The 26,584-nt window shown below is 36.6% G+C and overlaps 1 protein-coding gene across 8 annotated transcripts in view; it reads left to right on the top strand.

Moving 5' to 3' along the window:
• Positions 1–26,584, top strand: part of Dgkb (diacylglycerol kinase beta) — a 690,706-nt gene that overhangs the window by 394,386 nt on the left and 269,736 nt on the right. For all 8 annotated transcript variants that reach the window (XM_045135964.1, XM_045135963.1, XM_045135965.1 and 5 more), the window contains one exon: positions 8,659–8,723. In XM_045135964.1, coding sequence (XP_044991899.1) covers positions 8,659–8,723 — 65 coding nt within the window. The remainder of the gene's footprint in view (positions 1–8,658; positions 8,724–26,584) is intronic.

The raw sequence follows: 26,584 nt of genomic DNA, 5'->3' as shown, positions 1-26,584 counted from the left end.
GGTCACAGGGTGATCGGCTGTGTGAAGGCTGCTGGCTGATATCATATAAGGAGTTTCCTAGACAACTGGCCAAAGTCACAGAGCTATGAGTAAGACCTCCAGGTATCCCCGGCTGGGGAGGGAATGACCTCCTATAACCTAGGGCCCCTTAGCCATGCCTGGCAGGTCAGGCCTGTCTCCTGAATTCTCTAGCCTGTGTTTGGCAATGCCTAGCAGTTAGGGATGTTGAACATTTTCTTAAATGTGTGTTTTCCATTTGTATTTCTTCCTTGTAGAACTGACTGTTCAGTTCTCTTTCCCATTTTGTGAGTGAATTGTTTGATTTTTTTTTATTGTTTAAGTTTTTAGTTCTTTGGAAATTCTAGAACTTAGGATTCTCTGTCAGTTGTACAACTGGCAAAATTTTTCCCCATTCTGTAGGTAATCTATTGTCTCTGCTTATTGTATGTTTGTCTGTGAAAAACCTTTTCAGCTTCATGAGATCCCAATGGTTGAGTGATTGTTTAATTTCTTGAGCTGGGATTTTCTTCAGGATGTATTTTTCCACTCCAATATCATGGAAAGTTCCTTCTATTTGTTTTTTTTTTTCTTTCTGCCAGTAGTAGCCAAGTTTCTAGTCTTATACTGAGCTCTTTGATCCATTTGGACTTGATTTTTGTGCATGGTGAGATATGTGAATCAGTTTCATTTTCCTACATATGGTTATCCAGTTTGTATAGCACCATTTGTTAAAGATGCTATCTTTTTTCCAGCTTACATTGTTAGGGCCTTTGTCAAATATCAAGCATCTGCAGTTACTTGACCCAAAGTCCAGGTCCTCTATTCTGTTTCATTGGTCTATAATCCTATTTTTATGCCAGGACTATGTTTTATGTTACTATGGCTTTGCGATACAGTTTTTGATCAGATATGGTGATGCCTCCAGAGGTGTTACATTTGTTGAGGATATGCTTGGATATCCAAGATCTTCTGTCATTCCATAAAAAATTTAGGATCATTTTTTTCTATCTCTGTGGGGGAAAAAAGTTGGGATTTTTATTGTTGTTGCATTAAATGTGCATATTGCTTTTGGCACAATTGTCAATTTTCACAATGTTAATTCTGACTATCCAGGAGCATGGGAGGTCTTTCCATTTTCTCAAGTCCTCCTCAATTTCTTTCTTGAGTGTTTTTATGTTTTCATTATATAAGTCTTTCACATCCTTGGTTAATGTTATTCCAAGGTATTTTGTTGCTGTTGTTGTTGCTTTTTAAAATGGGACAATATCACTAAAATCTCTCTCTGAATCTTTGTCATTGCAGCAACAATTTTGACATAACATTTTTCTTTATATCTTAAGCAACAATTATGTCAGTGCTTTGGGTGTCAAGATTTTTCTCCCTAACCTTAGATCCTATAAAAAGGCCTCAGTTTACCTCATGATTAATGGCTATTAAAGTTCAGGTTATGACTTGAACTAACAGAAATTTCCAAACTAACCATAGATATTCCATTAGGTATCAAAATAATAACTTCTAAAAATTACAAACATGTGTATTATGTACTCTCATTTGCTTCATTTCAGATATTTTGGCTTCAAAATCTAGAATATTTTAATTAAAATAAATATTCTTAGAGAGATTTAGTGAAAAGAATTCTGGGATCTGCAAAGTAGAAGAACATTTATAAATTCAGGCAATGTTTTGATCACAGAAGCAACATAATTGTAATTATAGTAAGGATGCAGTAAGATTATGATACTTTCAGCAATTTGTTCACAAAGATTGAGGTTAATTATGTGAAGAAATTGTTCCAGAAGTTTTTGGCAGTTCTAATATTATGTTTTCTGTGAAAAAAAAAAAAAAGTGGGATTTAGCATCTAAGGTTTCTTCTTGGCATTCATCTCCAGCTTCACTAAGGGCAAATATTATTTTCCCATGTCCTAAATTAGTATTCCTAGTTTCCTGAGATATTTTGTATGAACTATATATTAATAAAGGGAGTTTTGAGTAAGATTATTACAGTTTAAATTATATATTTCCATCATATTCCTGAGTTTCAGGTGGGGGAGTTTCAAATACAATCCCTTTCTCATTTTAATTCAAAAGTCCTATATCTTGTATCTGAAAGTAGTAAATAACAGCATTCATTCATTCTTACTTTTATGGCCTTCATTAATTTTTATCTAGAATTCACATTGGTAGACAATTTTTCTTTATAGATTTGTAATTATTGCTACCATAACATAATTATATACTGTATTTTATTTTTTATTATTTAATTTTGATGAAACCAGTTATACTAGTTGTATACAGACAGCTTTTATAAACTCAGTTAATTTATGCAGTTTTTATTCCTTTGAATTTTTGACAGAGGACATTGTGTCATCTATATGTTTTTTTTTTTTCTTTGTGATATCCATAACTTTTATTCCTTTATTCTTGAGCTACTATATTTCCAAAGTCCTCAATGCAGTGTTAAACAAATTTTCAGTAGTATTAGGTGGGTTTTTTCTTTGTTTGTTTGTTTCTTGTTTTTTTTTTTTCTTCTTCTTTTGTTTGTTTGTTTGTTTTGTTTTTGGAGGTGGGGTCTCACTCTAGCTCAGACTGGCCTGGAATTCACTATGTAGTTTCAGAGAGGCCTTGAACTCATGGTGATCCTCCTACCTCTGCCTCCCATGTGCTGGGAATAAAGGTGTGTGCCACCACACTATGCTAAATTATTTGGTTTTGCAATAAGTTTTCTTTTCACTTTGAAAATATCTGTTTTTGTAGGTTTTTACTATTTCACTATCATTATACCACAGCTTGTACTACTATTAGCAATAGAGTCTTACCCTCTAGTTCTGTTGGGTGCTTTGGCAATGACTTGCATTGTTTTGGAGGGCATCCTGGGCTTCCATGACCAACATACCTCCCTGTGGGAGGTGACCCAATTCTGCTAGTGGGACTCACCATCAATAGCATGTAGTTTTATGACAAATGCTTGGTCCTTTGAACTTTTGGTAAAGCAGAGAATCATGGCATGAAGTGAATGGTTAAGACTAAGTTATGGTGACCAGGTAGCATGAAGGGAGAGAAGGAGGATAGTGTCGAAACCCTTCAGTGGTACACCCCCAGTGGCCTACTTCCTCCAGCTGAGTACCACTTCCTCAAACCCTAACACTTCCCAACAGCATGAACTCCAGACCACAACCTATGACATTTTTTGGGATGCACAATGAGTTTAATTACAATACATCTTGGGGTAGAATTCTTGCATATAATCATCGGTCTATGAAACTAGAAAAAAAATCATCTACTTTAAATATATAGTGGAGGGCTGGAGAGATGGCTTAGTGGTTAAGCACTTGCCTGTGAAGCCTAAGGACCCCGGTTCGAGGCTTGGTTCCCCAGGTCCCACGTTAGCCAGATGCACAAGGGGGCACACACATCTGGAGTTCATTTGCAGAGGCTGGAAGCCTTGGCGCGCCCATTCTTTCTCTCTCCCTCTATCTGTCTTTCTGTGTCAGTCACTCTCAAATAAATTAATTAATTAAAAAATAAATAAATAAATATATAGTGGAGGAACAGTCAAGTTTACTATGAAACCAAGAGGAAAAGTATAAAGACAACATCAATCTCACAAAAATATCAGTCAGGAATTTGATCACATCTGCAAAATCTAATTAAGTTCTATAATTTTGGACCAGTTGTCATTGAAGACACAACATTGAATCCACTCTACAGGAATCGTCTGTGCTGGGGAGATGGGTCAGCAGTTAATATTCTTGTTTGCAAAACCTAACAGCCTAGGTTTAATTGCCCTTAATTCCTTGTAAGCCAAATGCACAAAGTGGCACATTTGCATTTGCAATGGCATGAGGCTCAGGCACACCCATAAATGTACTAACTGACTCTGTCTTTTTCTTTCTTATTCTCAGTCTCTTAAGTAAATAAATAAATAAGGTGAATATGTTGTCCTTAGTTATGTATAATAAAATATATAAGTGGTGAAATTAAGACTACCAAAATGTCAATTCCCAAGAAAACTATGAGGCAAACAACAGATAATTTTCTAGTCTTCAAAGAACAAATATTTTCCATGTATTATTTACTATTTTAATTTTAAATTTATTTTGCTTAGTATTTTGAGGGCATGTTGGTGGTATAATATATCCATTTAGCATGGGTTCATGACCTCCCATGGAGTGGACCTCCAGTCCAATCAGAGAATAGTTGGTTTCCCTCACATCAGTCATGACAACATGGCACCAGTTGGCACATTTGCCCTGGCTATCCAGCCACACAGCTCACAGAGTCCACTTCGCATTATGACCATTAATGCTGTCTCTCCCCGACAAGGCTGCCTGCTACATAGTTCCTTCCCACATCCTGGCAGCTAGTCAACAGGAAAGAGACTTCGAGCAGAGTTCAAGTTTAATTTCTCAGTGACCTGCAGCACAAATAGGTGGAGTATTCAGCACTAGGTTCTCACCAGGTAGCTTAGGGGCAGCCAAGATCCTTGGCAATAACCTATAACGTTCTGCAGGCATCAGGGGTCTCTCTGGTCAGCAATTCACTGAATGATATCCCATCACTGGTATTGAAATATTTTTAATTTCAGTCTATGACTTCTTGATATGCTATTACCTGACTTCACAAGATTTGTCTCCCACTCTCTGTTTTTAAAAACAAATGTATTATATAATTACCATAGAAGTAGGTTTTAATATGTCTTCTATGTAACAGCCTAAATGTTGATGACTGAATCTATATGCTAACCAGACACAGCAAGAAATTGAAAAGGTTTTTAGTTTGTTGCAATGTTCAAATAATCAAAAATAAAATTGTTCAAAAATATTGTAGAAATATTATTGTGGAAAGCTTCTTTCAATAGAATTAGAAATACTATGTATGGTATGGTGAAATTTAGGAAGATATATTTATAATATATTTCAATAAAGACCTCAGTCTGGATAATACCACCTACAGTGAAAATTTGTGTAGGATCAGATTTCTTCATACTTGTAAAAGTTCCTTTCAATTTCAACATCTTTTTTTTGTTGTTGTTGTTGAGCAAAGTCTTTTTTTTTTTTAAATTAGTTTTGTATTCAGCAAATACAGGCAGTTTGGTACCATTATTAGGGTCATCCGTGACCTACCCCCTCCCCTTTGACCCCTCCTTGTTGAGGTATATGGGTCGTGCATTGTGGAGTTAGCCCACAGTTATTGGTACAATAATTGTCTCTGCATATCATGACCCAACATGCAGCTCTGATATTCTTTCTGCCCCCTCTTCCGCAAAATTTCCCTGAGCCATGTTGGGTTCATTTTTGGTCTGCTTCAGTGCTGAGGCGTTGGGGCCCCCTGTGGCTCTGGTTCTCTAATTTGGTAGGAGTTGATTTTTCTCTGTGTTGGTCTCCTTCCCCCTTGTGCTGGTATCTGAATTTCAACATCTTATCTTTCATGGAAATATGTAGTGTTTTTTTAAATCCAGATTAATATCCAAAAATCAAGCAGTAGAGATTTAGGGAAATTTTAATGACAACAATAAAGTAAATTTATAAAGGAAAATTAAAGACAACTTTAGCAGAATATCACAGACAAGAATAGGCATGACTTAAATCTTAGTCTTTAACATGTTAAAATTTATGCATATATTGATATATCTATAAATTCATATGTGTAAAAATTATTCTGAAAATAACTGTTTAAATTATATCACAACACAAATTAATTTTTTTGTGAAATTTATATATTCAGTTTCTCATATTACTCAAGAATGGTCAAATTGACTTAAAATGAAGTGCTGAAATTTAGTTAATAAATAAAAACAACTTGAAAGTCAAAATATGTATTCAAAATTATGCAATGCAATTAGCAAAATAAGCATATTTTAGCACTGCATTTTACCATCCAGGTAATTCTGGCTAGTTGTTAAAATATATGAGCACAAATACAGAACTATATAGAACACTGTTTCAATTCTTAGAAGAATATTGTTATTTAATCATCAGGAAGTATGTTAGAAGAGTCTAAGGATTTTCTTTCAAAACTAAGAGTGCTCTATCTTTCTTCTCAAAGAGGCAAGGCTTAGAATTAGCAGACCAACCATACATCAGCTGTCCATTCCAGGAAGTAAAAGGAGACTGACTTTGTTTCTATTTCCTAAAAATGAGCTATTATCTAGAGGAAAAAAGGGAAGCATTAGGCTGGAGAGATGGCTTAGCGGTTAAGCGCTTGCCTGTGAAGCCTAAGGACCCCGGTTCGAGGCTCAGTTCCCCAGGTCCCACGTTAGCCAGATGCACAAGGGGGCGCACGCATCTGGAGTTCGTTTGCAGAGTCTGGAAGCCCTGGCGCGCCCATTCTCTCTCTCTCCCTCTATCTGTCTTTTTCTCTGTGTCTGTCGCTCTCAAATAAATTAATTAATTAATTAATTTAAAAAAAAAGGGGAAGCATTAGGATGCCGTATTTACTTTTTGCTGTTCAGTCTCTCATTAGAGAATCCTAAGTAGTCCTGAAATATAGTTTACAGCATTTGGCAATCCACCTTCAAACCTGTTGAAATGATGCCAAAGGGTCAGAGTCACAAGTGAATTTGGTCTGAATTCTTATCCAAATGAACACCTGCTTTCACTGTGCCTTGTTCATCCTCTAGTGAGTAAAGCCTTCACTCTTTGTAGTGGAATCCATTCACAGAGAAAAAAAGCTGGCCAGTCTTCCACTCTAGTCACCCCCAGCTCTTCCCAACTGGTGTGTCACTCTTTATATCGAGGTGTCAAATCCCTGAATATCTTGTAGAGAGAGCTCATAGCAAGCTTTGCTTTGGGCAGTCAGTGTTTTACTCTTCTACATTAGGAGTTTATTCAATTATATACTTCTGTTTAAGTAGTATTTTGACATTTGTCTCCTCACTTATCTTTCTCTCCCCAGCTTATGGCTTTTTTTTGTGTGTGTGTTGTTTTTGAAAGGACAAGGATTTTTTGTGTGTAAAAATACAAACTTTAAAGAAAATCATATGACAAAAAAATTCTATGTTTTAAAAGTGTTTTGTACAAAATTAGCAAAGACAAATGATTCAAGTAAAAATAAACTCAATGATGCTATTGCTATGGGTAACCAATGTTGAGCACTCACTCTTAGTTCTTGGTTTGTACACCTATGCTGTTGTTCAACTGCTTTGCTAGATATGTGCATGGTATATATGCCGTTTAAAACTGATGTACTAAAATAAAAAGCAAAAGTTGAGATAAATGAATAATGATCATACAACAAATATACCATAAGTAGCCCAATTCTGATTACTCTATCCTACTTCTCAAAGTCCATAGTCTAAAGTACAATATGATCATAACTTGTTAGGGAGTGCATACAAATAAAACTGTGAGAACTATTAGAGCAACAACAGCGAACAATGTTGTTGTTTCTGTTTTTGTTGCAAAGTTATATATTAGCCAATCAGTTCATCAGAGATGTTTTGAGTAATTTTGTTGTTTCTATAGTACCCTGTCTAGATGTCAGTGTTCTTTATATTGACAAATTAACCCATTGTAAAACTATTTTTAGAGATAAAATGTACATTAAAAAAAAATCACATTGAGCTCTGCCTTTCAGGGAAATGCATCCTGCCATCTGTGGCGGGCATTGGCCTCTCTCTTGTTGGGCCTCATGTCTTGTTATGCATGAATAAACACGTCAGCCTTTTCATTTTATTCATGAGACTTTTAATCCTTGATTAGTGTTTTCAAGATTCTCTCAACTACACAACTTCTTTATTTCTTTTGTGTTGATTTTCCTTTCTATTTTATCTAAACTATGAAACAAAATTAGCATTTAATCACAATAGCCCCTTTCTATTAAGTTGATTGGTAAATATATCACTTTCTCATTTGAGTGATTAATCGTGCATGCTTGATGAATGGGAAAATATCTCCTCACTTGGAATGACAGAGCTCACTGTTTCTTGACAGAATGGTCTGACCACAGAAAGCTTGCCCATAGGATTCCATGAATCTCACACATTCAGCGTGATTTTTTTTTTAATCATTACATAAAAACTCCAGTTGGAAATCCTAAAACAAAGTAGCCCTCACTAGGATTCAAAACTGTTTCATTTGGTGTCGGAATGCTGAGTCATATTTGTTCCAATTCTCCAAAATAAAATTTTTCTTGGTTGCTTTTCTCCATTACACAAGAGGTCAGAAAGCTGCGGGTGCTCTCAGCAGTGACTGTTACACACTGAGGGCACACTGAGCAATCTCTGAATCAAACATTACTACATTAGCAGCCCTTTTCCTGTTCTTTTTGCCCACTATTTATCACAGGCATAGGAGCTCCTCCACTTAATCACTTTTAATTCTTTTTCAGCAATGCTTTCAACTACCTTTTAGCAGTATGATCACATGTGCCACCTTAAACATACTCTCAGTATGGACAAAATTACGTTATTAAAAGAGAGACTTATATATCAAATATGAGCCTATTTCCTAATGCAAATTAGATAATTAACACATTTTGACATGATGATGTACTCATACTTACCTGGAAATTACATAGATTCTGCCTCTTTCATAATTTTTTTTGGCAATCATATTGTGAAAAATAGTTTATAGGAAAATGTTATTCAGAAATTTATATTTTAGATGATGGAAAAAAGAAATCACAAACTAACCCGTCCCCTCCTCATTTCTCTTTTAGGATGCCTCCATTGCACACAGGTTCCACATCATGAGAGAGAAGCACCCAGAGAAATTCAACAGTAGGTAAGAAGTGATGAGTCAATCACTATGATTACTATTAAGAATTGTAGTACTATTCTTCAGGTATAAATGACAAATCCATTTAAAGTAAGGCCAGAATAAGCCTTGGTGTAGGTATTATGCTAAGATGAAGATAAAAATGAAGTTTTCTTGGGCTGGAGAGATGGCTTAGCGGTTAAGCACTTGCCTGTGAAGCCTAAGGACCCTGGTTCAAGGCTCGGTTCCCCAGGTCCCATGTTAGCCAGATGCACAAGGGGGCACATGCATCTGGAGTTCGTTTGCAGAGGCTGGAAGCCCTGGTGCGCCCATTCTCTCTCTTTCCCCCTATCTGTCTTTCTCTCTGTGTCTGTCGCTCTCAAATAAATAAATAAATAAATAATTTAAAAAAAATGAAGTTTTCTTCCTTGAGTTTAATAGGACTGTAATGTAGAGTGAAATGGTCATACCTATTCCATCCTTGTACTATAGAAGAAGTGTCATGTACACATTGAAGTAATTGACTCAGTCTTTAAGTCTTTACATGGCTTAGTGTGTGAATTGTGATAATTCTCGTTCCTGAGGAAAATATGAGCTTCTGATTTGATAGTGAAGAATAGTTTTCTAGTATCAGTTTCTTAATCCTCTCATATTTGGTCTATCTGTCTCAGACGAGCCTCAAATAAATGCAGAGTAAACCATGGCAGTGTCAATGGCAATCAAAAATTGCTTTTCCCATCATAGCAATAGCCAAGCATTTTCCACTCCAAAATGGGGATATGGATGGCCCTTTGTTGTTACTCAGGAAAAGGCAGTGACTTCTCCATTCCTAGGAGGGTACATGGATCTTAGATCCCCACTGCCCAAAAAATATGAAGCTGAAATGCTGGTTCATCTTTTGTTTTGGTTTATAACCATTTCCATTCTATGACTGTGACAAAATTACAAAACTATAAGCAGCATGTCTTTGTAAATATTTAAGTGTCTTTATTTACCAATGTTCAAAGTCAAAGGCTATGTTCTTCATATTTGGTATTCATATCATGAGATACTAGCAAAACACTTTTGTTAATTGCAGTGTTTATGCCAATACTGTTGCATACTAGTGCAGTGACATAATTTTCTTCCATATAAATAAGTTCATACAAATAAATGCTATGAACTTATATTTTCAAAATTAATTTATATTTATAAAATATGAGTATACTACTTCTTCAAGAGCAATCTTTTAAATAGTCTTATGCTATGTGAGGTTATTGGAATTAACTTTATTGGATCATCCTTGTAAAACAAATAAATTATTCTAATGCCTATCCCTACCATTGCCTTAAGTTATTTTTTACTTTACAAATCATGAATTATGAACTAATGACATGTCTGGTCTCTCATTACACAAGCTTTAAGTTTTATTTCAGAGGAAGTAGAAAATTTATATATCAATATTTATGTGTGAACCTAATATCTTCAGAAGGCTTCAGAAAACTCATAACCTTGGGTGATCCTACAGAGAAGAAAAACAATAGCTGTAGGGACAAATGGGTTTTTCTCTTCTATTGTTCTGTGAGTTGAATCTGTTTCTAGATGTTTTATTAAAATAAATAAAAGTATTTTGTGAACTTTTACCTATAGACTTTCCTTGTACATAATATGTAGATAACCTTATTTTATAAAACTTAGTTCTAGTTCAGGCAATATGTGAGAATAAACTATGTGACAATAAAATTATATTAAATTGGCATAGTTTTTCCTTCCCTATTTATATATCCTTTCATTTTTTCCCTTTCCTTATTACTTTATCTAAGAATCCTAGCAGAATACTGAGTATGAGCAGTGAAAGTGGACACCCCCATCTCATCTCCTAACTACAGGAAATGCTTTCATTATTTCTCCATTCCATGTATTCTGGATATTGTTTTGTCATGTATAGCCTTTTTTATATTGAGATAAATTCTTTCTATTCCCACTTCCATCAGGGCTTTCATCAGGAGGGAATGTTGAATGTTTTCTGAAGACTTTTCTGTACCTTTTGAGAGCATACTTATTATCTTTTGTCTATTAATTTGTATATGTGGAACATATCTTGTGTCATTGGGAGGAAACCAGTCTTGTCATGAAGGACCTTCGTTAGACATTCTTGTACACAATTGCAAAAGTTTTATTGAGAATTTTTCATCTATGTTTACCAGGGAAATTAGTTTATGCTTGGTTTTCTTAGATAACATTATTTGTTTTATAATGTGCTTGTCTGCTTTTGGTATATGTTTTGGTAGAATGAGTTTGGTGTTGTTTCTTCCTTTTACAGCCTAAAGAATAGTCTGATAAGACTGGTGTAGCTCTTCCTTAACAGTTAGATAGAATTCTTTCATGAATCTGTCTGATTCTGAGCTTGCTTCTCTTTGTGGGAAGACTTTTTAACTATTGCTTCAATCTCATTTACTTTCATTGATCATTTTTAGTTTTTGTTTTACCTTATTGATTAAATTTTTATAGGTAATTTGCATCTAGGAACTTATCCATCTATATGAAATAGAATAATAGCTATTCTAGGGTTTTGAAATATAACTTTTCAAATTAGTTTATACAGAAAAACTACTTTATACTTAAAAGACCCAAATTGCTCAGTGAGAATACTCTTAGATCCGATAAAACACCCAAATATTATGCAAATGTCCATAGTACTGAAAATGACCTAAAGTTGCAAGATAATTAACATGAAAATTTCAATGTAATTCTTTACAGAACTAGGACAAGCATTCTCAAACCTCAAATAGTCAAAATGATTCCAACTAGAAAGAGTAGAGCAGGAAGTATCCAACACCTGATCTCAAACTATCACCAGAGCCACAACAACAAAGGCAGCGTAACGCTGGCCCCAACTGGACTCAAAGATGAACAGGATAGAGCAGGAGAACCAGGAATAAAACCACTCAGCGACTTTCACTCAGCGCTTGACAAAGTTGTCAAAACATATGAATAAAAGGAAGTCAGCTTCTTAATCTGATGATGTGGAAAAAATGAGGCACCCACATGTAGAGGAAAGAAACTTCATCTGTGTATTTTACCCTGTACAAAAAAAATCATTTTATAATATACCAAAGACTTTAATATGAGACCTGAAAACATAGAAACAGCAGAAAGAAAGTATGAAGGAAGCACTTCAAGATATAGACATGTTCAAGTTCTTCTTTTTTTCTGAAAAACAATTCAGTAGCATAGAAAAAATAATCCCAAGAATGGACAAATGGAGTAATGTTGAATGAAAAGCTTTGGCACAACATACGAAGCTATCATCAGAGTGAAGAGACAGCCTGCAGAACCAAAAAGAAAAACAGTTCTAACTGGAAATCAGACAAGAGATTAATATCTAGAATGTTAACATAAAAATCAGGACAAATAAGAAAAACACCAAGTATTGAATTATCTAATCAGTAAATGGCCAAATGAAAAAAAAAGGAAAAGTTCAATATCAGTAGCTACTGGGGAAGTACAGAATAAAATTGCATTGAGATTCACCCCCAACCCAAATGGCTACCATCTGTGTATTAGTCAGGGTTCTCTAGAGGAACAGAATTGCTAGAATGAATTATTTTAAAAGGGGGATTTATTGGATCAGTTTACAGTAGTCCGATAGCAGTTGCAGGCCCAAGAATCACCGAACCTGGTATCTGCTCAGTCCACGTGGCCAGATGCCTCAGCAGTCCCGACCAGCACTGCAGATGGTGCCGGAAAGCCTGGAGGCTTCCTGAGGAGCCACTGGGTTTCGATCCACGCGGGTCTTCAGTTGATGTTGGTCTTTAGTCCGCACTGGTCTTCAATCCACGCTAGAAGGTAGGGAGCAGCTCCAGCAGCCAAGTGGAAGAAAGGAAGGAAAAGGGAACTCTTCTACCCAGAGCTTCCTTATATCAAGTCCCTCTCTGAGCGGGGCCGCCCACTCTGGGGGAAGGGCTCACCCTGGGGGAAAGACCTCCTCCTTTAGTTGATCCTTCCTAGAAGCAACCTGTGGATTACTAAACAGATCAAGTTGACAACACCTTAACTATCACAATCTGGAAAACAATAATTGTTGACAAGGATGCAAGGAAAAAGAAATCTGACCGTGGCAGTATAAACTAGGAGGCTATTATGGAAATCAGTGTGTATATTCTCAAAAATTAATAGGCCTATCATATCACTCAACTATACCAGTTGGGTATCTAGTGAAAGGATTTTATGTGAACATACCACAGATAGACTTGACTATCCATGTTTACTGATGCTGAATTTAGAATGGGTAAGAAATGGAAGCAGTCTAGATGTCCATCATAAGATAATGGATAAAGAAAACATGGGACACACAGCAGAGTTTGATTCAAGCTGTAAAGAAACATGAAATCATGACCGTAGTGGTTTAACTGTATGGCCCCATAGACTCAGGCTGGAAACTTGAGTCTCTAGTAGGTGGCTTCCTGTGGGGAAAGTGGTGTCACTGGGGGCAGATCATAAGTACCTTGTCTAAGGTGTGTGGAGAGCAGTTGGACATCTAGAGGTTTGTGCTTACTGGTTCTGTTAATGCTGGATGTTTGGAGATGTCTGTGGAAGCAAGCAGCATCTTCCATCACTGATGGTGATTCCCTGGACTCTGCAAATCTGAAATAAACACCCGCCTCCCATAACCTGTGTCTGGTTGAACGCCAGTCCCAGCAACATGGAACTGACTGCAACAATTTTAGGGAAATGGATGCAACTGGAGATTATGTTAAGCACAATAAGGCAAACTAAGAGAAACAAATGTTTCTCTAATATGTGCACTATAGACTTAAATGTGTGTGTGTGTCAGTATATGTGTGTTTATAGGACATGAATGTAGAAAGATAGTTTGAGAATAACAGATCTTAGGGGATAGGAAGGAGAAAAGAGAGAAAGTAATAGAATTCATATGATATGAAAGCAGATTTGGAAGCTAAGGAGATGGCTTAATAGTTGAAAGGCACTTACTTGCAAAGCCTGAGGGCTGTATTCAATTCCGCAGAACCCACATAAGCCAGGTACACAAAGTGATTCATGTGTTTGCAGTGGTAAGAAACACTGTATGGTTTTTAAAAAGAAGAGAAGAAAATGAAATTATATACACATAGATTTCAGCATGTGGTTTATGTATTCATGAGGACATGGTCATCTATGAAAAGAGGTTTTAGGCCAAAAGAAACTTGCTTGGGAAATGTGGTAAATGAGGTGCTTCCTTCTATAGTTACAAAAAAAGCCCACTAAAAGTGCAATAAATACATTATTGCAAAAATATGGAAGTACATTAAGACATTAATTTTCCAAACATATTTAGGAAAGAGAAACAGAGAGAAAGATAGTGATTAAGAAATGGGAAAAGTGTTAAACTAGATCAGCCTAAAGACATGAGGCACAAGGGCTTGAAAACACCTGAGACTCCCTGGGCTGAATTTCCCAGCACCCATGTAAAAAGCTGGGCATGGCCATGCACTTCTGTAACCCCGTCCTGTGGGGAATGAAGAAAGGAGAATGGCTGGGGCTTACTGGTCAGGTAGTCTGACCAAATAAATCACAGCTTCAGATTCAATGAGAGACTCTGTCTCTGGGAGACTAGAGTAGTGTAAGAGGAGAGTTACCCTAAATTCTCCTCTGGCCACAGCACATGTGCTCGGGGCTTCTGAGCACACACATGCATAGCTATGCATGTACACTCCTCACATGCCACACCACGATACTGTACTGCACACGCTAGAGAGAGAGAATGAGGGTGATAAAAGTATCAAGAGGTATGTCAACATATTTGCATGACAAGAAAATCTAACAGCTTGTATATAAGAATCTCCTTATTTATGATCCTCCCTTGGGATCAGATGCTAACGATTTCCTTTCATCTAGATAATTTTTTTTTCCTTTTTAATAATAAAGGATTCTATTATTCACATGTCTATTTAATTTTTTATTATCAATTGCACTACTAATTTATGACATTTCCCACTGCCTGACCTGTAGCTAGATACTATTTGCAATAATGTGTTTGTGTGTCTCAATGTTTTTATTGGTTATGAAACTTATCTTATTGAAGCTTCTTTGTTAATTTGGAGCATGAATATATCCTGCATAAGAAAACAGTTCATAGGGCTATTTTACTTTAAATAACAATGACACATTTTCCCATTTTTATGGTGAGTTAAAAGAATGCTCAGTGGGGTTGGAGAGATGGCTTGGCGGTTAAGCCCTTGCCTGTGAAGCCTAAGGACCCCGGTTTAAGGCTCGATTCTCCAGTACCAACATAAGCCAGATGCACAAGATGGCTCATGCATTTGGAGTTCGTTTGCAATGGCTGGAGGCCCATTCTCTCTCTCTCTCTTTCTCTCTGTGCCTCTTTCTCTCTGTCTGTCTCTCTCAAATAAATAAAAATTAAAATTTTTTTAAAAAGGATGCTGAGTGGACAGTGATATGACAGCCCTCTCCTGTGACGTACACAGCTAGGCTCCCTGTCATCTGAAGTAGACCTGAGACCATACACAGATCTTACATGCTTCTGATTCTACGCTTCAACTAACAAGACAGGATTAATCCAGAGGCAGGTTGCACACAAACCCACCTTGGTAGAGGAGGTAACTGGTATGTAGTTTGTCTTCCATTCTGATGAGCTTGGGCCTCTGAACACACACCAGATGTGTATCACAGTGAAATCAGTGTGGTAAGCAGTGTATGAGAGCTGACCCTGTGGCACAATGCCAAGCGATTCATCCACAGAGTCCTGGGTCATAGACCTGTAAACCTACAATGAGTGCTTGCTCCTAACACTTAGGTTGATTTCCTCCTCTCCAAAAGATTGCTACTCTGCCCAGATCCTTCCTATCTCTGACTGGCTCTTCACTCCAGTAGGTTCTGACAGTGGGTTTGGCAAGAAGGATTGGAGCCCAAATTTAGCTTCGCACCCCATTAGGAGCTAATCAACCTCCTCCCCTCCCAAAAATCAGTCTTGAATACATGTGGTCATTTGCTTTGCCTGTTGAGTTTATTGAGTTGAGATTTAGTAGAGGGGGTTAGGAGTATTGTTTAAGGAGTCAATTTCATGTAGCTTCCAGTTTGAAACACTTCATTGCCGAATCTTTTATTCTGTTTTGTAGGCTACCTAAAATCCAAGGTCTTTATCTTTTTCCAGCATCTAGAGTTGGACTGTGTCTTAAGTACAGATTTTGCCACTTACTGGTCATGTGAGCTGGAAAAAGATCATTGATCACTGTCTTATTTCCTCTACTGGAAAACTAGAGGGGCAAAAACAGAATCAGACCGTCCTGAACACATTATATGTACCGTACCATATCAGATCATCTCTGGCACTCACTAGCTGTGTGCCCAGTGTTTCTGTCTCCTCCCACTGTGTGCCGACTAGGATTCAATGCACTTCCCCCAAGGTCAGGAGATCTTGCATCAGAAATAGCCACTCGCACCTACAAGTTGTTCCCCAGGAAATACTACCCATGAGGTAAAAGTTACTAATGGCAAAAGGGAGCTAAAGGATCAGAAAGAGACCGTCAGATAAATTCTACTTTCTTTGCTAAGTCCCGTCAGTTGCTGCCAAGCATCATCTCTACAGAACCTAACAGGCTAGGGAGAAACCTTTCAAATATCCAGGAGGCGTGCCTGCTGTCTCTTCAAGGTTTTTCATGTTGTTCCCAGCCTGGAAAACCCACCACTTTGCATTGCCTCCAATCTTTCTAAGTCTCTCTTCCATTCTCTTTACTCCCAATGTATATTAGGTATTTGCACCTCCTAAAACACATATCAGTATCTAGTTGTTGTTTTAGTTTCTGCATATTGGGTAGCTTGGGGCTGGATGGAGAAGAGATTGGGCTTCAGGAAAAGAAGGATGAGCCCCTCTATAACTTCTCTCATTTGGCTATTTGCCCTATCAAGGTTCTTGCATTAAACGGATACATTGCAATTCTTTCTTTGCAAAGAATTGAAGGCATAATTCCCACCTTAGCAATTCAGCATGCTGCTTTAGAATCACATTGATAAATTCAGGAGACTATTTTAAATGTAGGCCAAGTAAAATGTAGGAAAGAATTTGATCAAGCCATCAAGTGGCTGGGATCTCAGCCAGAATCCATCTGGCTCATAGCGGTTGGGTCCTCTTCCCTAAGAAATGATGCTACACTTCCAGTGATGACCAGTTTGAGGTGAGTTAAGTCTGACTGTACTCAAGGGACTAAGCTGGTGTAGTTGTTGAGAGGTCTACCTAAGACTGGTAACCATGGAGGAGTGGCAGCCAAAAAGAAAAAGGTCTGCAAGGCTTTCTGGAGGAAGTAACACTTGAGTTTAGTAAGAATGAGTCCCATATATTAAATGCTCCAATATCAAAATAAACTAAACAAGCGCATGGAAAAGAAAAAGTATTCTAGGTGGAGAAGACATAAGTCCTGGCAAGCCCTCAGAAGAATGTCAGCCTGCAAGCTTCCATTCAGTCCAAGGATTTTGAGCCCATGTTACAGAAAGATGCAAGGCTGTGGCAACCAATGGAAGGAGCAGAGACGTATCAGGGAGTAACTTTTTCCCCAGATACCTGAGTCAGACTGAAAGACTTGGGAATTATCCAAACCTTCCACTTCCTGGACATCTGTTGTTAGCCTTGCGCTGAGCACTGAAGACTTGGAGGTGCAAGAAAGCACCATGCCTGTGTTGTGCAGCAGAGCATGGTCAGAACCACTGTCCAGTTATTTCAAGGACAAAAGCCGGACCTCAGCAAATTCAGTTTTATTCCAGGACCCTGAGAAAGCTCCCAGGCCTGAGATGTGACTGCTTCTGCCTCTCAGTCCTAAATCCTGAGCCCATCCCACACTGCTGCCTTGGGATACCAGTGGTGAACATCCAGGTGTCCTTCATAAGATCTGATTGAAAGGATATGAGCAGTTTACAGTCATGTGTGATTCAGGCACTGGCTCCAGGGAATGAGGTCTTGGTTGCCCAAAGACTTTCTTTCCCAACACAGCATCAGGTCCCTTTCATGGACCAAGCTGTTTTAGATCCAGTGGGCTAGGCTGTTCTCCACCCCTGCCTGGATCAACAGGTGAGGTCAACAGGCCAGATTTCTGGTAGGTAGCTCATTCTCATCAATGTTTATTAAGAATGGCATTGCTGAGGACTCAGAGGGGCAGATGTGTAAGAAGTGTGCTAAAGTACGGCAAAGCAGGTTCCTGTCCTTAAGAACGTCATTGTCTAGTGCAGGAAAGTGTCACGAGATAAGTAGAAGTATATGAGGAAAAGCATCAGGGACTTCCTGTCATAAGGCAAGGGGACTAGGTAAGCATTTTTAACTATTCTTTGTTTTTTTTAAAATATTTATTTGAACATACATATACATATATTACTAAAAAGCTTAGTGATTGATTTTGTATTACTTTAAACATTTATTAATGTATTTGGGCTTCATTGAATACCTTCAATCCAAATTTCATAATGATATATAGAATATTTAAATATAGAAATTACTTAGTAGCAGAGGCCAGTAAGTTTAAAAGGAGATATAAAGGGAAGAGAAAGGAAGGGAGGAGGATACTTAATTGGTTGGTATTGTATAGATGTAAGTAGAATGATTGAGATGGGGAGGTAATATGATGGAGAATGGAATTTCAAAGGGGAAAGTGCAGGGGGAGAGGGTATTATCATGGGACATTTTTTATAATCATGGAAAATGTTAATAAAAATTGTGAAAAGATAAAAAATTTAAATATAGGTCTGGATGGAGAGTAGGTCAGAGTATTTTATTAATAAAGCACTTTTCAGCATAGTAGCTTTCCCTGAAATTCCATGTACTCTTAAGTCTATTTAAGTATAAGTATTTCAAGCTATAATTCTGTTCAAGCTGTGAACATTTTCTGAAAAAAAAATCCATGAGGAAAACAAATACACAGTTTTAGATTAACAAGGGTAGCTTTGGGATTTTTCTTTCAACTTTGAGACAAGTTCAGTCATAGTACACTTTCATATTTTCAGGAATTCACAAATGGGTTTTTGTAAGTACTCCTAATGATGGTGATTCAGATCAGATCTCTTGTCACAATAAATCATATGCCATTAATATTATACTCCAGCATACTCACATTGAGATTCATTTATATTTTAGAGACCATGATATTTCTAACATTATCTTAAGGAAATTAATTACCAAAATATATAGTTCTGCTCTCTATGCCTGTTATGTCAGAAATTGAAAGAGGGTAATGATTTTTCAGGTGGTTAAAAGATTGCTTGGTGCAAAGTTTCTATCATTCTTTCCAAATTTGTAGGTAGATTTTGAGTTAACTCTTGAAATGCAGTTGCTATTTAACTTTTCTAAACTTTAAGATTATGTGTGTATGAAGGCTTCTCAAAAGTGTGTATATCTAATGGATTCTAGTTTTTAGCTCAAGGCCAAATAATCTTAAAAATACATAAATTACTACAATTTAAACCCAAGATGTTATATAATACTTACATTTAAAATATTAATATAACTTGACCATTAGTACTGAAAATCATTTCTGTTCTCTTTTGCTATTCCTGTCTGCTTTTTCTTTCTTTATATTTATTTATTTATTTTTGGTTTTTGAGATAGGGTTTCACTGTAGGCCAGGCTGACCTGGAATTCACTATGTAATCTCAGGGTGGCCTCAAACTCAAAGCAACCCTCCTACTGCTGCTTCCCAAGTGCTGGGAATAAATGTGTGTGCCACTGCACCTGGTTGACTGCTTTTTCTTTGTGAATTAGAAAACTAAATTTGGCATGCAATTTTTTTTAAAAAAAAGGAAATTTAACTTACTATCTATACAATAATTATACTCTTCAAATCACTCCAGAAATTGCAACCATTCATGATTTAGGATATTTGCCTAAGTCTTCACAGTTGCACTAATTATTCTACTTAGTGATTGATTCATTTCTTTTTCTTGACAATAGGTTTTGTGAGCTCACAGAATAGGCCTCTTTTCTTTCTGTCTGGGTCTTTAGTTTGTGCACAGTGCATGCAATGATATGTGTATTTGATAGACATTTATTTATGATATCTATTTATTAATTCAAGGTATGGTTATCTTCTGAATATCTTACTACTGTTATTATGTTTTATAGAACCAAGACAGTAAGAGGAAAATTAGAGATATATTATTTTCAGGATGAGTATGTGTTCAGAGTTCTTACATATTAGAAATGCTTTTCCATCTTATCCATGTACCTATCTGCAGTAATTAGTAGTACAAAACAAACCTGCAAATGTTACAGAATAAATACCTAACTACTATTTTTCCCACTCCTTATATTCAACTTTCTAGGCTATCAATATGTAATTATCAACCACTTATTAATTAATGTTTACTTGGTGCCAATATTGAGGTAGGCAATAAATTTGATATGCATATACATGATTTTCAACTGCATAAGCTGTGATGTCTAGCTATTTACTCTGGTCATTGAAGTTCTATATTGCACAAATGATATCCATTTGAACAGCTATATTATTGAAACAAATATTCTTTTAGTCAAAATTGCTCATAAATTATTGATTTTAAATGCTGTTTATATAGCAATACATGCTTTAAACTGTGTGTATAAGTGCTTATCTATTTTTAATTAGAAGCTATAATAGCCTATGTATGCTATGAAGAATACATACCCAGTGTGTTCCAGTAAAGTATGAAAAATTATGAATTCCAAGTTTCAGAAACCAATCCAACATAATTCCTAAACTTTCTAGCTTTCTGTAGAGACAAAAATATTCAGAAGTAATAATGCAGAAAATTACTGTTTGTCATCTAAATGGGAAAATTCAGCTGACACTCTGTAATTAAATATGTGATATAAAGTGGTGTAGTGCTTTAGTTAGCTGGGCTGTAACTCAGTGATATAGCATGCTTAACTATCATGTGCAAGACCTTGAATTTGATACCCAGCTTGAAAATCAGTTGAGCATTAATAGTGTAAAAAATGTGATAACACAACCAAAATTTCTACAATGAAAAGAGCTTATGAAAAGTTCCTCTCTGTTCAGTGAAACTTTTGAAACTCTAAAGAAATATCCAAATTGCATTTAATGTTATGATTATGTATTCATATATAACAATATTCATCTTCTTGTATAGAAAATTTAATACATATTTTATAAAAAGCTAGTTGAAGGATGGAGGGGTGGCTTAGCAGTTAAGACATTTTCCTGTGAAGCCTAAGGATTGAGGTTCAATTCCCCAGTACCTACGTAAGCCAAATGCACAAGGTTGCACATGTGTCTGGAATTTTTTTTGCAGTGGCTAGAGGCTCTGAAATGCCCATTCTGTCTATCTGCATCTTTCCCTCTCTCTCTCACTCAAATAAAAATTTAAAAAAGGTTTTATTTTTTAAAAGCTGATTGATCACAGTCTTCCAATGATTTTCATGATATATTCTCTCCCATGCATGTCTCAAATAGATTTTACTTATTTTTTATTTATTTTTATTTATTTTTATTTATTTGGGCTGGAGGGATTGCTTGGTGGTTAAGGCATTTGCCTGCAAAGCCAAAGGACCCAGGTTCAATTCCCCAGGACCCACGTTAGCCAGATGCACAAGGGGGCACACACATCTGGAGTTCATTTGCAGTGGCTGGAAGACCTCAGGTGCCCATTCTCTTTCTTTCTCTCCCTCTTTCTCTCTCAAATAAAGAAATAAAAATAAAATATTTTTAAAATATATTTATTTATTTGAGAGAGTGATATATAGAGAGAGAAAGAAGGGGGGGGTAGAATATGTGTGTGCCTGGCCCCAGCCTCTGCAAATGAACTCCAAATGCATGTAACCGACAGTCCACCTAGGTGTTCGTAGGTACTGGGGAGACCAACTTGGGTCCTTAGGCTTTAATCTCTCCAACCCTTAAATATATTTTGAGTCAGATGTAACATCAAACAAAAGAGAAAATTTTATTTTTTCTTTGAAGATATTCAACATGTGTCTTTGTATAATTGACTCTACGTGAATTTTTCTTTCATTCTGAAGTTTCAAGGATTAGCTTTTGTTTCACATGTTAATTTTTATTTGTAATATTTTCAACCTATGGAACTGGTTGCTAAATTGTTAATGTTAGCACTAAATATGAAAGTAACAATAGAATAGAACCTGTGTAAGTTTGTCTTTATTGGGGTATTCGACCCCATTTCTACATTAGTTAGGACAACTTGATGTATTGGATAGGAATTATTTATTTTAAATTTAAAGTAGTAATTTTATGAATCCTTTGACTTTCTATAAATGGCATCTTTTTATAAATCCAATGATGTAGATAATAATATTAGTATTAATATTTGAACACTTGGTTTTTTTAGTATTTTAAACAAAATATTCACTCATTAGATTTGTTAGATTACACAGAGACTTTTTGGGGAAAATGTATATATAATCTCATGAGAATTCCCGACTTAAGATCTTTCATATCTATATTTTCTACTTACTAGTATCAACTTTTGTCTGTATTTTTTTTTAATTAGCACCTTTTACTGCAGTCTATCTCTACATTATTGCTTAGGTTTTTCTTTTCTGTGAAATGTGAAAGAATTTTGTGTAGTATTGGCAAGTCATCTTTTCCACATGAATAAAGTATTGCTTGCATGTAAGCCACAGATAAATAAATAGGCACACAGATAATAAATTTATGTGTGTGTGCATCCATATTTGTGACACATATGTGAGTATGTATGTATGTATGCTAGTGTGCGTTAGTTCCCAGTTTCATACGAACAGAGTTATATAATTGTCCATACTTATTCTATTTATGAAGTAAGGCCCTAAAATAGCTTTGAACCCTTCAGCATTCTGCTCAGTGTTTCTATTTTTGTTGAGCCTTATCTGAGTGTCGTCTCTACTGAGCTGGTGGCCCTGTGAGCGTTTCCATGCGAGCAGCGGGCACTGCTGCCAGGGTTCCAATTCACCTGAGGGCTTTGGCATTGTTTGCTGGTGTACTTGATCCTGCGCACTCAGAGTCACTTCTGGCTCCTGGCAGGGCAAAAACAAGCTTGTGAGATAGCTGTCTGGAAATGTGCACAGGATCTAGGAGGAAAATGAAGAGGGCACTCAGTAGCTTGCCTTCCTTCGTTCTTTGTTTCTCATGGCTTTTCTTCTTTCACTGTGGCTTTCTCCCACCCCCTTTCCTTCTGCCACTGCAATAAAGCAAGGGAAAGATCAATGACGTCCTGAAGCTGGGTTAATATATTGCTTATCTGATATTGATCTGCTTGATTATTTATTCTGCAGATAATGAAGCCCTACTTATATGATGGACATCCAGCTACATGCTGAAGCTGTAGATTCTCTAAGCCAATGAGGTAACAGACTTTGTATAAGTAAGAGGTTTGGCAGGAGGATATTAACTGCAGAAATCTCTACATTGTGATTGCACAAAGGGAAGGATATTTTTTGAAGCTCCAAAATTAGGGTGACCATTGAGAATTAAGTGATATATATGTTAATGTGGTATATAAATTGTCTACATGAGTTGAAGAGGAAATATTGATTTCCTGTTTCTGCAAAGTACTTAGATTTTTATATGTATCACTTTCATGGAAATATTTTAAATATTTATTTCCTTGATTTTATCATTCTGTTCCTAGGGTTTATTCATTTTACATAGATTTGAATGTGGTCTATGCAAAATTTTATACATGTACATCCACGTGTGCACATACACACATATACTTCATAAAATAAAAATTAAAGAAGTGAGTTTCATGAAGCAGAAAGGGCTGATTCAGAAACGTCCACAAATACACTGCAAGAATGATCCAAGTATTTTCTGAACCAGAAAACTACTCAACAATAAGAAAACAGTTTTAAAAACAACAATTATTCTCATTATACCATCTATGTAGAAAAAATATCAAATGAAAAAATAAATCATCTTTTGTTCATAACAAACTGACAACTAATGTATCTGTAATATATATTATAAATTCTCACTTAGTCAATAATGAATTAATTATTAAAGGAAAGCAACCATAAATGTTTAGCCAGTAGTTAAACTTTTTTCCCATAGAACATGTCTCAGTTTATCAAGTGTTTGTGCTAAAATCACTGCACTCTGTCCCCTTTATTTTTAGATCCACTCTGTTGTTTAGCATTAATCTCACTGTAACAAGATTAAATTGTGTTCTGGACATGGAAGGAATTCTCTAAGCTAATTAGAATATGGACAGTCTGCTTTGGGAAATGAACTTCAACCTTGGTGTCAATGACACTAATATTTTCTGTTGTTCATGGGTAGTGTAGAGGCCAGCATTTATTTACAACCAATTAGAGTTTGATTGTTTCATTCTTAATGTAGATCAACTCAGTGTCAAATAAGTAAGTTGTTTGATAGTGAAGTTCCCTAATTCCTAATGTCTGCCTGCTGTAGGACTTCCTCCTCCATCTATGCTGTCATAAAAGTGTCGCTTGCTTCTCCATGATTACAGTCAACTGATACTTCATAGAAATCATCTCAGGGAACAATTTTGAACACCCCTATTGTAACACCTCTTTATAGGACATATTAAGTATAAAATGAGTCTGTCGTGAACTCTTTCCAAAGAGGTTAATCACCTCATTATAAGGTAAACTTACCTCTAAAGCAGTCCCCTGGCATGGCTAATTGGAACTAACGACATGCCCTCTTCCATTCCTCGCTACACCTCAGCATGATTTACTTACGCCTTTCCTTTTATAGAAACGTGGCTACATATCTTCTTCATTATCTTCTGGTGGAACAAAGTAAACTTTAAAATAGTAACATCGAATGGCTGATTCTTCTTTTAAAAACAGACATGCCACATTTTCATAAATAAATACTTGCAAATACAGATTTTGAAGTTTGTATTTTCTGCTTTGAATTTCTCCATGCTTTCTATAATGCTCTCACAAATCCAACCAGGGCATCTTACTCAAGCAATTCTCTCCACTCTACCTATGATACATTCTAGTGGTGAAGTAGGATGAAAGCATTTGAGGGAAGAATTAGAAAGCAGAAATATAAAACTTCAGTGCACTGTACTGTCATATTCTAATTTCTCAGAATTAGCTCCTTTCAACCTTGGAGGCTACAGAATAAAAAACCAGAGAAATGCTACTGTACTGCTTCATGCAAACTGCTGACCACCATGTACTAAGGATTTGGGTTTCTTTTTCCCACTACTATCATGCTTAGTCCTGGGAAAGCCTCTCTGATCATTCTAAGGCTTATTCTTACGTCTCTTTCAGTTTCTGCACATGCTCTTTCAAAGTGAATGGGACGTATTGAAGGCATTTCCATTTTGGTAGCACCTCATTTCACAATTCAAATATTTTTTACTAATAGCACATTACAAATGACTCCACAGCTTAGCAATAGGAGACACCTTTATTCTAACGCCAATAGCTTCTGTGGGGCAGAACTTCAATCAAGGCACAGTACATGGCAGCTTGTTTGTCTCAATCCCTGAGCCTTCACTTGGAAATACTCTCAAGGTCAGAGGTAGTTTAATATCTGAGGCTGCAGTCCTGTGGACCTCACTACTCTCAAGGTTGGTGGTTTAGACTGAAACCTCACTTGGAGCACCTTGACAGGCTTTCCTTGTCACCTTCTTTATCCCAGTGTGGCAGTCTAGGGGTAAAAACAGGCAAAAGATATATGGCCTTTTCTGACTTCATTCTGGATATGAAAGTCCTAATATCATTTCTACACTTTTTACTAAGAAATGCTATAAAGAGTTCACTCAGACTCAGCAGAAATGGAAATAGCACTTCTCAAATGGAGAAATAGCGAAACGTGTATTTTGTTAGAGCTTCTGGAGTTCAGTATAAAGTATAAATTCTTATAATGATTCATGTAAATAGAAAAGGAAGGAAGGTAGAGAGAGAGGAAGAAGGGAAAGAAAGATGAAAAAGGGGGGAGAGAGGAGGAAGAAAGGGAAGTATTTAAAGGAATATTTTATTTAATTATTAATTTGAGAAACAGAGACAAAGACGTGGGGTGGGGGGCGCCAGGGTCTCCATCCACTGCAAAGGCACTCCAGACATATTCACCACTTTGTTCCTCTGGCATAAATAGGTACTGGGGAATCGAACCTGGGTCCTTAGGCTTTGCAGGCAAGTGGCCAAAAGGGAAAGATTTTAGGATATCCATTTTATCGTTAAAAAATAATAATAAAATTTTTGAGAAGTTCAGGTATTTGAGGCTTTCAGTAATTGCTGTGCAGTTATGAATGCACCAGCTGGTTCCTGCTGGAAAAACGGTCCCCCATAGTATGCCCACCGTGCACCTCTTAAACATTCTTTCTACCCCATTTTGTGCATCTTTCCTGAGCCTTGGAGAGTGTGTTAGAAATATCCTTCAGTGTTTCACTCTGTATAAGCATTTTCACACAGAGCATGGAGGAGTACAAAAAAAAAAAAATAAAAAGGACAACAAAATAGGAGTGCCTTGAATGAGGAGTTTCTCATTGGAACGAGAGCAGGGGAGATGGTACAAAATAGGATAACATGATGGGAACACGACCATATTACAGTTTACTCATATATTAAAGTTCTCATTATTTTTAAATATTTGAGTATTTTAAAAGTTAAACGCAGCCAGCAGAGGGCGCGAGCGCACACACCCTTAGCCAAGCTACAACTCCAGCCTTCTAGAGAACATTGGATGGGTCCTTCATGAATACTCGCGCTGGCAAAGCCATCGTTTTTGCTGTGTTAGTTTGCCAGGGCTTAGATTACTGACATCAGCAGTACTTATTTGGAAGTATGCGTCTCTTCTGGCAAAGTGTAATTTGAGTTACTTTTGAAACCTAGCCAATGTATTTCAGAGCCTGTTGTTGCCCAAACCTCAGCAATGTGCAGAAGGAAGTCAGAGCACAGCCGTGTACCCTGGTCTTGCCGAGTAATTAAAGAA

Source organism: Jaculus jaculus, chromosome 16, assembly GCF_020740685.1.
Source record: "Jaculus jaculus isolate mJacJac1 chromosome 16, mJacJac1.mat.Y.cur, whole genome shotgun sequence".
NCBI lineage: Eukaryota > Metazoa > Chordata > Mammalia > Rodentia > Dipodidae > Jaculus > Jaculus jaculus.
The sequence above is the reverse complement of the archived record's forward strand: the minus strand, read 5'-3'. Positions and strand labels throughout refer to the sequence as shown.